The 14,483-nt window shown below is 45.9% G+C and overlaps 1 protein-coding gene across 10 annotated transcripts in view; it reads right to left on the bottom strand.

Moving 5' to 3' along the window:
* Nucleotides 1-983: 983 nt before the first annotated feature.
* MIA3 (MIA SH3 domain ER export factor 3) overlaps nt 984-14,483 on the bottom strand; it is a 54,346-nt gene continuing 40,846 nt past the window's right edge. For 3 of the 10 annotated variants that reach the window (XM_042976173.1, XM_042976178.1, XM_042976175.1), the window contains 16 exons: nt 14,323-14,427; nt 13,519-13,641; nt 13,311-13,422; nt 11,888-11,943; nt 11,707-11,797; nt 11,456-11,594; nt 6,758-6,859; nt 6,038-6,098; nt 5,891-5,926; nt 5,747-5,814; nt 5,527-5,627; nt 5,228-5,365; nt 4,446-4,514; nt 4,258-4,340; nt 2,434-2,584; nt 984-1,549 (listed from right to left, as the gene is read on the bottom strand). In XM_042976173.1, the coding sequence (XP_042832107.1) occupies nt 1,239-1,549; nt 2,434-2,584; nt 4,258-4,340; nt 4,446-4,514; nt 5,228-5,365; nt 5,527-5,627; nt 5,747-5,814; nt 5,891-5,926; nt 6,038-6,098; nt 6,758-6,859; nt 11,456-11,594; nt 11,707-11,797; nt 11,888-11,943; nt 13,311-13,422; nt 13,519-13,641; nt 14,323-14,427 (1,746 nt within the window). In that variant the 3' untranslated portion in view covers nt 984-1,238. Of the gene's footprint in view, nt 1,550-2,433; nt 2,585-4,053; nt 4,126-4,257; nt 4,341-4,445; nt 4,515-5,227; nt 5,366-5,526; nt 5,628-5,746; nt 5,815-5,890; nt 5,927-6,037; nt 6,099-6,757; nt 6,860-11,455; nt 11,595-11,706; nt 11,798-11,887; nt 11,944-13,310; nt 13,423-13,518; nt 13,642-14,322; nt 14,428-14,483 lie in introns of all 10 variants that reach the window. The other 7 variants (XM_042976174.1, XM_042976176.1, XM_015535693.2 and 4 more) reach the window with 4 other exon arrangements.

Raw genomic sequence — 14,483 nt, 5'->3', positions numbered from 1 at the left:
AGCCTCAGTAGTGAATACCAGCCTTTTCTAATTTTGATTAAATCGTAAACGTTGTTTCAAAGACGTGGCATAGAAATGGGGATAGTTAGGACTTTAAATATGGCATAATCCCAGATTCGTAGGCTTACCGATTTTCAGATCTAAGTGCCAACATTCCAGTCTTGATGTGGGAGTGGTTGGTAGTCAACAGGAAGAACTGAGGTCCTAAACCACCCTTTCTCAGAGTAGTGCCCTCTTCCGATCCTTTCCCCCATATTCCTTGAAAACCAGAGGCAAAGGATGGGAGAAATACTACATTCTACTTTTTTAAAAAGAAATTTCCTTACTTCTTATGGTCACAACACATCCTGTTCAGTTTTCTGTTTTGCACCCTCAAAGCAAGAATGGTAAAGGTAACATCAGGTCAGACGACTCTTCCCCGATGGAAACTCATCCTCAGGAGAGCATTCTCACCCAGGCAACGAAAGTCACCGGAAAGCACACGGATGCCGTACAGTAAGGGCCCACAGGCCTCCCTGAAGGTCAAGGGAGACGCGCGGTTGTGGTGTTCCCAGGGGGACGTTAGGCTGACCCCCCCCCCACCCCCCCCCCCACAGTGAGCAGCAGGGAGCTTGCCGCCGGGTCACGACTCCAGCTCTGGGAGCCCGTGTTTACACGGTTCCAAGATGGCACAGTCCTCGTGAGAAAGCAATCCAATGAATCGACAGACACTTGGGAAATACTAATAACCAAATTTTTATGAACTATTACTACAAAGAACTTCAGCAAGAAGGGAGAGTTAATGATCTTTTAGTAAACATTTTTAGCGTAACAGTCTTTGCGACCAGATATTTTAAAAAACCAAGCTTATAAACACCATTGCTCTGTATTCAACTGGTGCACACTAAAAACAGGATAATAAATGGAAATACATGTTCTAGCATTTCCACAGGAAATGTTCATATTTCTCAGGACTCTAAATCATGGAGCAGTTACGCGCTACGTTAACTAGAACACAGGTATTCTTTATTGCACATTTCAAGGTTGTCAGAAGGCTCTAGCTTATGAGGTGGTTTTTATTTAGGGGGGTAAATGGTATTTTTCAATTGTTTGGCTCAAAAATGCACACTGCCAGGGCAGCTTGGTTCTAAAAACATACCTTTTAAAATAAACTTCTGGATTCTGAAGCCAATGAAATCCTTTACCGTAACCAATGTGCCCAGCCCACTTTCTCTCAGACTGAACGTCAGAGGTCAGAGTTACGGGCTCTGTTTTAAAGCCTGTGAACAGTCCGGGCTGCTGCTCTGTGAGGCAGCGGGGGGCTCGTCTCTGGAGCCAGAAGGCAGGAAGTCTCTTGCAGCAGGTGGAGGCGGATAATCCTGGGGGCCGTGGGTTGGCGGTGGTGGTCGAGTACCGGGAATAAAGTACTCTCTCGGGCCAAGAGAGCCTAAAGGTCTAAAAGGTGTGTGTCCCGGGAGAAATTCTCGAGGGTCGAGAGGCAGGTCCCGCTTCCCAGGTGGAATGCCCGGCGCGTATTCCCTCAAGCCTAGTGGTGGACGTAAGCCAGGACCTGGAAAGAGTAAGTCACGTAAAAGCACGCGAACACACGTGGGCACGTCAGTCTTTAATTTCTCACAACTTGAGAAGCCAGGTGGCGGCACCCGCACTTCAGGCAGGAGGCAAAGTGAAGTTCTAGGCCGACGGCCGGCCGGCCAGCCAGGAAACAACACAAGCAGGATCTAGACGTGCCTCGACCTAGCTCGTGTGTTTTCTGTCCCACAGTTCTGCCAGCTCTGTCTCACAAGGGCTTGGTTTGTACTTGAAAGCACCGTGTGTCACAGCAAGAAGACAGACTGAAATAAGGGCTTTACTGCAACAAAGAAGTGTGACAGGACCATCTCCCTGTCTGCTGCCGTGTCAAAACTTCAGGCAGTAGCTCAGCATCCACCCGACACGCCACCAGACCCGGGAGCCTGCCCCACCGGGGAAAGGCCTTCTGGCCACCCCCCCAATTAAATGCTCCCTTCTCTTAGAGCTAACGCTGCCCTACCCGTGATTCCCAAGGTGGGGACTGAAGGTTCAATCTCTCTCTCCTACCGTCTATGATCCCCTGCATATCCTTCCATCGTGGTGATTACAAGCTTTGTTTCCTGACCGATGTCTGTGGTCCAGAGGACACTGTAAACTCTTGAGCTGGGAGAGGGAGTTCTATCCATCTGCAGAAGTAATATTTCTGGCTTTCTAGAAATCTCTCTGGTCTATGAGATACCTACTGCCCATCTCCGTATAGGGGGACTGTGCAGCCCCCCACGTGCCCAAAAGAAAGCGTACTCAGCTTGCTTTGCCCTTTTAGTAGATGGCCCTGTAAAAGCCACTATTAAAATTTCAACAAGGAACAGAGAGAAAAGATGAATTCCACTCTACAAGTCAATTACTACCATTCAATTACCGTACCAAATGGTGGGGGCAGCGGCCGAGGCCCGAAAGGCCCGCAGAGCGGGGGTGGCGGTCCGTATCGAGTGGGGGGTGGTAGAGGGCCTCCCACGGGCGAGCTCATGAGGGGCACCCCTGGGAAAGGAGGAGGCCCTTTTGCAGCCATAGGAACCTGCGGAGCAGAAGCAGTTAAAATTCTGGAAGACTCGGGTATAACACACACAAGCACCAACACCAATAAAAGCTGAGACCCAACGAAGCAGAGGTCAGGCACCTGTCCAAAGGACAACCAGTGTGACAAAGCTTTACCCCTCCCGTCTCTTCCCACTGGCAGCTCAGGCAGGTTAAAGGGATGACCCAGGAGCTAACACCTTCCCTGTCCTATTACTGCTAGAATACGCAAGGTGGAGAAAGCAAGAGGACTGCTGAAGGACATTAACAGAGGTGACTGCTAAGAAATCCTACCACAAACACCACAATCCATTCCTAGGGCAACCCCTTCACCCCCATGTCCTTCCCACTGCCACAACAGGGCACTATTTCCATACTAAGCATGGACAGAACAAGGGGCTGAAAAATCCGCTTTCTACACATGTGACAATAGCCACCATTCAGCGTGCCTTCAATTTCATGTATTTAATCTGCAGATCTCTCAATCTCCAAGTATGAACATCCTGTTTTAAACATGAAGGAACAGAGACACAAAGTATTAATTTGCTGAAGGCCACACGGCATGTAAACAGCCAGGCTGCCATTCAGGATCACGTCTGCCTGGCCTCCCCCGCCTACCGGCACTTCTGCTCCCCCAACCTAACAAAGGGGCCTCTACTCTCTGAAGTCTACTCCAGGGTTTCACATCTTGTCCAAGACGCCCATGGATAAAAAGACCTCAAGAGACGCATGTCCCTCGAGTCCTGCACGGAAACTTAGAGAAGCAATGTTCTCCATACAGGGAGGCAGGTGGAGCTCTCATATTTACCTTCATTCACCAGTAATGCTGTGCTTTCTCATTAGAGACCCTGACCTCCTTTCCTGTGGGAAACTCGGTTGGAAATTCTAGACTACCACGCATACTCTGATTTCCACACAGAGAAGCACCGTGAGGACCGGTGTGGCTCTGGTAGAGAACACGCTCGTGTGAACGTAACCGAAGGGTACTGCTGGAAACCCACACGGCAGGTAAGGACAGATCTCCACCGGTGAGGATTTCACCCGCAGCAAACATTCTTCCCTTGCCAGTCCGTAATTTCAGATTACTCAAGACAGCGTCTGCCTAGCGTACAACTGGAGATATTCTTAAATGCCACACTTGGTGTGACGGTGAATTCTATATAGAGTTACTTTCCTTCGCCTCACAACACTTAACGCCGAGGCACACACAATGCAAAGCTGGAGTGGGGGCTTTCCACATTCTTTAGTTCATTACAAGAGATGTTCTGAACAGGTGAACGGCCTAACCAAAACAGGCAAAAGGAGGAAAACCAACCAGTCAGATTTCAGCAACCCAGCAACACTTTCAAGTCAAAGACGACAAGATCAATACTGCCATGCAATTTAAAGCCAAGCAGATTAGTGTCTGCTTCCCTTCCAGAAATACACCAAGTACAAGCTCAGTTCAGTCCTCGACCTCTAAGTACTTACTACTACTGACTGCTCAGCCACAGATGGAATGCTGGGAGCTGAGGGGCCTTCGGGGTCTTGGGCAACAGTTTGCTTTTTAAAAAAATAAATGAGATACTACAGATGTAACAGGCACACAGATGGATGATGCAGAGAGAGGATGTTGCAGAAGTTCAGTGTTTGCTGAAATACCTAGTTACGACTCAGAACACCTGCAGAACTTACCTTGCCTTCATCCATCACCTTAGTAGGGGAAGAGCTTCTCGAGCTGCTGTTCGCCATGGGAGCTGCACCGGGTCCTGGATCTGCTGAAGGCCAGAGAAAGGACTTAGATTTATCCTGCCTTATCTTCGCCCCGAGGAAGAGTAAGAAACCCTGGGATTTTAGACTCTCGACACACTCAGATCCCTTACCAGAGGCAGAGGGTTTCCCAGATGCCTCAGATGACCATCGAGGACGAGGTGGAGGCCCGTCCACTGATCCTTGAGAGAGAAAGAACAGAGCCCTTGTATGGGTTTTTCAGAAGAAACGGACCAATTGTGGACAGGTCAGGGTTCAACTCTACCTAGAAAGCAACATTAAAAACGGGTCTCCTAATACACATGAGGGGAGATCCCAAACTTACAAACAGACTTAAAGGATTAAGGCGAGCTGTCTGACGGAAAGAACAGCAAGAAAACGTACGTTAACAGCACCGGCAGGGACTTTGGGCTACAGGCCTGCCGCAGCGGCACACACTGATGGTTTTCAGTGTGTGTAATCTGACCTCCGTACCTTGCCAAGCATTACAGACGTATTTTAAGAAATAGGTACAGCATGGTATATTAATGGGCTGTAAATTATAAAGTCTTTTATAGCTACTTTTACAATACTCCAGGGAGGAACCCCATAGAAATTTAAAGATAAAGGCTTATACTTTGCAGTGAAGAATTCAAAAGCAAAAAAATGATATTTATCGTTACATAGTCTATATTTTTATGTATTTATATGTTACATTAATGTTAATAATAAACTCTTTCTGTTCTAAAGCAGGTCTTACGGCAGACTATTTATTCAGCAAGACAAATTAAGAATTTTTTTCTCTATACCGAGCAGACCCAAATTCTAAAATGTTGTTTGCATTAGAATTCTCAAAAGATGGGGGGAAAACCTCTAGGAGCCCCAGTTTACTGCGAGGTAAAATGTGAATGCTCACCGAATTCACTTCTAGGCATGTCTCTTCGATTGAGGGTAGCAGAGAGCGGTCTGGCAGGTGGGTCAGCCGTCGGGGGAGGGGAGCACTCCCCCCCACTCACAGGAGATGGACCAAAAGAGCCGTTCTGGCTCAGAGGACCTGACGATGACAGTGCCCTGTTACCACTCTGAGGCCACCTTTCTTTACTGAGTTCTTGGGGTTACTTCTAGGGCATCATAACTAAGACACACAGAAATAAAATGTGATTTCTGTACATTTTGACCACAACCTCGAGTGCTGCCCTTTCAAAGTGCTGCTACCTCTCCACGGAGGGTTCTGGGCGCTGGGTCTTCCCGGCCGTGGCTTCACAATCACGGGCTCTTCCTGCAGCACTGCCATCTTCTGGGTTAATTCCAGTAACCTGGATGCGGAGGGAAAATGGACTCACATATGAAATACAAAACTCCCCCATGCGATAACCAGAAGCACAGCCTGTAATAACCCTAAAACGCACTGAAAACGCAATTCAGTATCCCATACTTGTGTCTCAGGTTGGCAGCTTCCCTCTTCTCCTCAGCGATAGCTCTTTCTGCAGCACGAGCCTTGAGCTGTTGGAGAAAACAAGATCCAAATCAGTTGTGGTGGGCCACACACAAAATAAAGGAAAGGAAAAACAAATCTTACCCAGTTATCATGAGCTTTCTTCTCGTGAGTAGCAATCTGGAAAAGACAACACATCAAAAGCTGTGTTTAGGGACTCGTTTAACAGGCACTACAATAGTCCACTAGCTACCAAAGAATTCTGCAGCTCTAGGGCAGTATGGTAATTACCTGGGTTTTAAACGAGCGCTCGGTTTTCTGTAATTCATCCTCCATTTCTTGAATTCTGCGCCTAAGAATCACACTTGCGTTTATCAATTAAAGTGCAACTAAAGAATAGTTTCAACAGTCTCACCACACCCCCTTGACTGTAACACCTGCACTCCTGCGGGCTCCGGGCTCCATCCACAGCCTCGTGGTCATAAGAAAAGCATAAGATGATCAAAACTAATATTAATTTCCCTACTATTTACCAGCTGGAGATTCTGAGTTGATACGCTAATCTTACGACTGTTCCTCGATGTTCTCAAGCAATTCTGCTAAAGATATCTTTCTCCTCCATTAAGTATAGCCACGGAAGATCTCCCAGAGCTGCCACCCCTGAGTCTATCAAATGGCACAATCGCTTTCATGATTTCTGCTACATCATTACAGCAAACAGCCTTCCGAAAACAATTACTCCAACACACAAAACCCCCCGGAACCGTTGGCACGAACCAAGTCCCCTTACGGTCTTGCCAGTACTGGGTATAAAGAAAGTCTGTTAACGTGACATTTTTTCCTTTGTTAACCTAAACTTTTTTTTTCCCTCACATGAATTAACTGTACTTACACCCTTTGACCGTTTATTTATGTTCTGGGCTACTTTGTTCTACACACTGTAACATGTTTTTTTAAGAAGCCAACAGTAGTTTCCCCAGTCGCTGACCCCTCTTTCGAAGCTGAACTCACTTGTACGTTTTTACTTCCTCTGCAGCCAAAAGCGCCTTTTCATCTGCAGCTGACAGCCGCTGCTCTCGGTCTTGCCGCTCATACTCTTCTTGACTCAGTTTCCTAAGACAAAATCGGTCGTCAGTCGAAAGTGTTTGTCTTCCCAGTGGCTTGAATGCCTCTAAGCACACATCACCTTCCCCTCCTCTCTAAAACACGCAGCAGACGTACAAAGTCAGGAGAGAGCTCAAACCTGCCATTCAAGGATAAAAAAATCAATCTCTAGCCTGTTGGCAAATCACCTGCACTTTCTAATGTCTCATAATTCTTCACTCACCAGTAAAGAAATGTCAAAAACTCTACATGCCCAGGGACAAGTTCCTTGTGCTTAACACAGTGAAAGCCCACTTCCCTGTGGAAGGCCCGGGCTGCTCAACCTCACACAGGTAAGCTTCAGGTAAAGCAAGCGATCATTACTTCTCTTATTTCTACCACAGGAAACCTATAGTTACTTTCCTTATTGCTATCATGGAAGGACTGCTTCTCAATCCGAGACGGGTACCACAATAAGACAGTCGGCCAAAGAAGGCCTTTTAGAACATGTCTTGTAACCTGTGCAATTAACCACAGAACATTCCCACACTTCAGATATGGAACACCTACTACCTATTTCAACGGAATTGTGATTTGAGAACAATCTCAGAACTGGCAATGTCTAGTGAATAAAACAGATAAAGAATCCCAGATGTTGCATTATCAGGATATTACCTACTGGAAACTGGTTTTAACCCAATTAACCTTCAAACTCAAGATGTTAATCTACTATAAAACAGACTGCAATGGCAGCAATGTTTAAAGGTTTAAAAATGCTGTTCTCAGGGCGCCTGGGTGGTTCAAGTCAGTTAAGCATAGAACTTCAGCTCAGGTCATGATCTCAGTTTATGAGTTCAAGCCGTACTTCAGGTGAGCATAAGGCCTGCATCGGGTGAGCCCCACTTCTCTCTCCCTCTCTTCCCTCATGAGAGTCTGTCTCTCTCCCTCTCACTCACTTGTGCCCTCTCTTTCTCAAAAAACATAAAAATAAAAATGCTATTCTCGTTGCCCTTGTACATCTTTGCCCGTAAGTCTAATTCAAAAAACACTTAACTTGAAACTTAAATTTCTATGAATCAGAAGCAAAATGAGAAGAGCTATAGTTAAAGGGTTTAATAACAGGAAAGAGAAGAAAGGTTTATATATTCTTTTATACTTAATACTCAGCAAAATATCGTATGAGTGGCTATGATATATTGGTTACCTAGTAAGACGCTAAGTCAAAAGTATGAGCAAAGTACTCTCCCTGCACTAACAAAGCTCACAGTTTACCGTGTAAAAGATGCACATAACAAGAGGAAAATCCCTGTCTCTGGCTTAGGAAGAGATGTGAGAAAAGATGAGTCAATGTTTTTTCCAGTGATGAAGGAGTTGGTCTGAGAATACTGAGAACGATTAGAACACTGGACAAAAACATAAAAAATGTGCGTGGAGGCATCAGAGAGCTAATGTATTAGCTAACAAGTGAATATATGAGACCACGTACCAGGAGGAAGAGGAATCTCAGAATTACAAGAAAGCCTGGTATCTGAAGCCACCTTTTCCCCAGGTTCATCCCACACACTGAAGACGACAGAGACCTTAGGAGACTGAGCATAGCTTTCAACGGACCCTGGGTTCTAAGAAAAATAAGTGGAGTTCAAGGTTACCAATGACGGGGACCCCCAGTAAAAGCCCTAGGGTTTGGGTTGAGACTCGAAAGAGCTATGCAGACAGGCAATACAGTGTCCTTTGAAGGGATGAGGCCATTTCCGAAGGATCTGAATTGCTGACTATATTAAAAATCAAATGACCACGTGCTAGAAATAAACTCCCATCTTTTCTGTAGGAAAATCACATCACCCCTCTCATTTCCTCTACAATTAATACACAATTTCTGCCTCTCAATCATTGACCGGGCACTCTACAAGACATCGAGATCAAATTCTAAAAAACGAGGGATGGACCCATCAGGTATCCACACATGGGAATCATTACACACACATCAAAATAATTATGCCTTACATATTCAAGAAAGTAAAAGTCACAATTAACAGATGTTAACAGAAGAGAAACTATAAAACTGAAACACAGTCACTGACATGAACTGAATGACTTCAGCAGCTGATCTGGCAAGCAAAGTGAGATTTTAGCACACTGGGAGACAGGGCAGGTAAAAACCAATGCAGAATGAAGCAAATCCTGGTAAGAATGTAGGGGACACAGGGGAGATCATAAAAAACAGTGTAAATGGAATTTGAAAAGAAGACAGAATGAGGCAGAATACACAAGGACCCCCAAATCAAGAGGTGCCTATGACCCCAAGCAGCATAAATGCACACGAGATGGGGGAGGGCAGGGAAGCAGGGAGACCTGAGCACCTCCCGGTAAAGCTGCTGAAAGTCAGAAAGAATGACTGAGGGCAACAAGGGCAGGGGTGAGACGTGTGAACAAGGAAAAGAAGCCTGATCCTGGACTCCTCACAGAGACTATAAAACCGGCAAGTACCTGGTCGCTTCTACAGTGATGACATTAAGCGGCTGCGCACGCGGTGGGGGGGCCCTAACAGAGACACGCTCGCACAGACACACGGATCGAATCTGCCACTAAGGGACGTCCTTCAAGTAGAATGAACACGACCCCGAAGGAAAGACTGCAGGTGTGCAGACAACGAAGAACCACAGGAACTATGAATCTGTGCATCAACAGAAGGAACACTGGCCAGAAGGCAGTGCGACAAGACGGGAGAAACGTGTGGAGGGTAGGTGTCTAGAGAATTATTCGGACAGCATCTAAGGCAGGGGCTAGAGCCCAGAAAGAGGTAAATCCATTAATTCAGGTCAGACTTTGACAAGTTCAGGGTGTATGGTGTGGTCTTTCGGGTAATTAGCTGGAGAGGGGAATGGCAACCTGTAACTACCCAGTGTACACAGGGGAAAAGCAGAATTACTGAAAATATTCAAACACCCCAAAGACAGAAAGAAGGAAGAAACAAAAGAACACAGAACAGGCCATCAATAGAAAGCAAACAGCAACAGGTAGATTTAAATCTAAACATATATTTAGGAGTTACGTTAGAAGAAAAGATGGGCACTCCCCCAGTCTCTTCAGCTACCTACCTATTTATTGCTGCAACTCACGTCGGAAAAGATTTGAAGGAACGTGAACTTTTCGGGAGGCAGAGGCTGCCAGGGGGAAATACTGCCAAAGGACCTTTCACTGCAGAGAAAGCAGCGCACACAGGCTCCAAGCGGCCACAGGGCAGGACGCGCCCCACGTCGCTACAAGACATGCACCCGAGAGGCAGCTCCCGCAACTGAGGGGAGTGCGCCACGTGCCCGCGACACAGTCCGGCACCGATCCACAAGACAGTGGAGCATTTCTCATAGACTGTAAGCACAGGAGGACACGAAGACTCGCGTTTTAGAAAGCTCACTCTGGGCTGAGACAGAATTCATCGGAGCCTGGAGGAGGGGGTGCAAGAAAGGGAAAGTGGGAAGAGGTGATGAGTCAGGGACTGGCAGGGAAGAGGATATGGGGAGGAAGAGCGGGGTACAAGCCAGGCATGGTGACTCTGCGCGTGTCGGACGAACGGAATAAAGTAGTGCCACGATGACGATCGTCAAGAAAACAACTGCCGTTTAGGACATTCAGATTACTTCTGGTGGCAGAGAAGTGCTCTTTACGAAAGTAACGTAATGAGAAATATTTCTCTGAAAGAGGCCAGGTATTTAGAGGGCTGGCCTGAAAGAAATTTGGAAAATCTAAACTGATTGTGTGGTGAGCCAGGAGTTAGAGAAAACATCAGTGGTATGGTTTCCATGTTTAATGGCGTCAGGCAATAGCAGCTTGAGCTTAAATTTCAAAAAGAGGAAGTATGCTTAGCAGGACAAGCCTTCTCAGAAATCCAGGATATGCCGGAGAGTAAAGCAGAGGAGCAAACCCATATGGCAACTGCCACTGACAAGCTATTTTTAGAGAACGCGGGTATTTTCATGGAGAAGAAAACGTAAAATGAACCGCAAAAGTGTCTTTCACAAGACACACCTAACTCCAAATCTGAGCTGTAGATTTCAGGAGATTAATACCTAAACCTACACACCGATCCGGTATTTCGAGATTTAGAACTCCAAACGTCCTTGCCACAATTACACTGTGTAAAGTTTAATGTGAGCATCTGACTGTATGGAGTCCAAAACGTAGAACACCTTCCTATAACTAAATATTCCTTCTGGAACATTTATTCTACTAAACATCATGTCCTACAAATCACTCCGGATTCTGAAAGTCTATACATTAAGAAGTGGTAGACCAAACACAGGACAGATCAGTTACTTAAATGCCACAAAAAAACAAAGCGAAGCTCGTGGTGGAGCCACGACAGGGAGCAGGTGGGTCTCCACACGGCAGGCACAGCGGTGACACCGGCACCGGGAAACTGCGCCGGCCACAATTTCAGATGACTGATTGGAATGGAAGAAAAATGCAAGCTATGGGAAACGAAAAAGAGACAAAGACCAATCTCTACTAACTACGATGGCAAAGCCCCACAAATAATGTTCACAAAAGACAGAATTCTGTCCAGGAGTCCCACGTTTGCTCACACAACACGACACGACAGCGAAGGGCGAGGCGTGAGCATCTTACTTCTGCAGAGCCATCTCCTTCTGCTGATACAGTTCGTTCAGAATCTCCACCTTCTGCCTCAGGGTTTTGCATTCGCCTTCCAGGCCGGCTTTGGCCGACTGCAGCGAGCTGCGTTCCTCTTCCAATTTCTTTATCTGGTCTGTGAAGGAGAGAACAGCTGGGCTGTGTGTGTACACGGACTTGCAAACTGCGGGTGGACGGATGTGAGGGGGGTAAGAAACGCAGCACCTTCTTCTCAGGAAGGAGCCTACCTTCCAGGTTGCATTTAGTAGACATCGAGGCTCTAAGCTTAAATTGTAGAAGTCTTAGATCCTCTCCGACTACTGATATTGCAGTTTGCGTCTAGAAATTCCAAAAGAGCGAAATGGTCTTACAAGGGAGGCACAGTGAGAATTCACAGGCACTCACGGCACTCCGCAAAAAAGATCATACCCGAGAAATGTCCATCATCTGCTTAATTTGATTTTTCATCTTCTCATTCCGGTCACCTAAAATACAAAACGCTTTAATCGCTTTTTCCTCCTTTGCTTTTTAACTATATTTTCTTGATTTCTCCAAAAGTAAACAATTACAGTATTCAAACATTCAAAGGAAAACCAAATTAACCAATACCACTGATGAGGCTCCATGACTTTTAAGAGAATTGCAAACTTAGATTCAAAAAGTAAATTCCTAGTTTGCACAAGAAAAATGGTATCTGTGCCATTCTCAAACAAGAAGGGATGTGTGAATGAAGGCTCTTCTCTCTCAGGTCAGGTATCTTATTTATTATTCTTATTTTTTAAATCTACTTGTTTGTTTTGAGAAAGAGCATGTGCATGCACATGCACGCAGACACACACACACACACACACACACACACACACGAGTGGAGGAGGGGTGAGGGGGCAGGGGAAGCGCAGACAGAGAATCCCAAGCAGGCTCCCTCCTCACTGTCAGCACAGAGCCTGATGCAGGCCTCGATCCCACAAACCGTGAGATCATAACCTGAGCTGAAATCAAGAGTTGGACGCGTAACCAACTGAGCCACCCAGGTGCCCCTCAGGTATCTTATTTAGAAAGACTCACTGTCCTGTCCTCCCCTTGAATCTGCTACCAGGTGTGGTTGAAAACACCCACTATGCAAGCAATATCCAACTTGAAAAAGTGTCTAGAAACATGTCCCTCATCAGTAAACACTGCTACCCTTTAGCTCCACTCTCTGGGTCTCAAGTAGTCTATGGCTCCCACCACCTCAGTGCTCCTAAAATTGGTTGTAGGCCATGGGGCGCCTGGGTGGCTCAGTCGGTTAAGCGTCCGACTTCGGCTCAGGTCACGATCTCGCGGTATGTGAGTTCGAGCCCCGCGTCCGGCTCTGTGCTGACTGCTCAGAGCCTGGAGCCTGTTTCAGATTCTGTGTCTCCCTCTCTCTCTGACCCTCCCCCGTTCATGCTCTGTCTCTCTCTGTCTCAAAAATAAATAAATGTTAAAAAAAAATAAATTAATTAAAAAAAAAAATTGGTTGTAGGCCTTAAAACCTCAAAGCTACACAGATGATGGGCACTAAATTTAAATGTCATCTCCACGGCACTGAGAAATAAATTTCTCCTGCTATTCAGTGCTCAGTACTTGGAGGGGAAGTCACGACTATGCTGCTCTAGATGGAAAAGCAGAGTCTGTGCTCACAGCATACCCACTGCTATACCACGCCCCGCCACCCACCTCTGCCCAATGCACACAAACGTGTGCACAAGTCCAGTGACTTGCGTCTACAACTCTAGCACTGACGAGGAAGTTCACTCAGCCAAAAAGAGCAGTGGTGTACTTAAAGACAGGAACACAAAAAGAGGTCCAACCTCCCTGAAACCCATCTTACCTCCCACTTCTCCATTTGCTAATTCATCCATCTCATTTCCTCCTTTATTCTGACCCTCAGATTCAGATTCACAATCTAAGCGATTCAACTGTGTAATGCAATTAGTCAAAGCCTAGAAAAAAAGCAAAGGGGTATTAGAAAGAGCCTCTCAAAAAGATTTCGTGGGAGTTCATGAGAATTAAGCATGGATTCAAGAGAATAAACTTACGTTAATATTATCATCTTTGTGAGTAAGAGCTACTTCCAAATTTTTCTGGGACTTCTCAAATGATTTAATTTGTTCACTGAGCTCAGCATGTGATTTACTCCAATCTTTGATTTCTTGCTGCAACTGAAATGTTAAAACACATGAATTTCCAAAGGCTAGGGCTTTTGCACTGGACACGTCAGGACCATGTGAATGACACAGGGAAGCAGGGGCCCATGCTACTCTTCAGCCTGTCACTATGGACTGAGGCCTTGGTCAAGGGAGAGGGGGCAATGGCTCCTACCCTCAGAACTGCAGTGAGAACATGAGAGTTGTCAAGGAAGTCGATCCAGTTTACTGCACCCTTCAGAAAACTGCAGCCACTTCAAATAATTCACTTCGGTAGGAACCCAGGAGCACATCTCCCTGTCTCCCATGTCCACTGCAGGTCATGTAACCTTCCCTTGGTCAGTGAAGCAGTTAATTGCTCAAAGGAGGGTTACGAATACCAAATTCTTTGGTCAAGAAGCAAATCCATCATCCCCCTGAGGCTATTCAAGTTAGTAACTGGTTGGTATTTGACAAGGAAAAGACTAAACACTCTGATAGCTATAAGGAATTGTAGAGAACAGAAAATCCAGAACAGATGGAGGATATATACATGAACTCAATTTTGGGAGCACAATTTAAACTTTGCATATCTAAGAATAGAGTTCTGCATACATATTTCATTTCCCTAAAAAAAGATCTGAAAAAAGATACTCAAGAGGTAATGATACTCAGTTCCCTAGTTCACATAATCTAGGATGTTAAACTTTCCTTTACCTGCTCTTTCTTCTTCTTAAGCCTAGCATTTTCTTCTTGAACCCGATGGCATTCAGACTTCACCTTCTCTTCGCTAAGTTTAGCTTCATTAAGAGCAATCTGAACCTAATGCAAAACACTATTAGTGAATTAATTCCAAAGGGGAGGTGGGGTGGGGAGGT

The sequence above is a fragment of the Panthera tigris genome, chromosome F3 (assembly GCF_018350195.1).
Source record: "Panthera tigris isolate Pti1 chromosome F3, P.tigris_Pti1_mat1.1, whole genome shotgun sequence".
NCBI classification, from domain to species: domain Eukaryota; kingdom Metazoa; phylum Chordata; class Mammalia; order Carnivora; family Felidae; genus Panthera; species Panthera tigris.
This window is presented reverse-complemented; position numbering and strand designations above follow the sequence as displayed.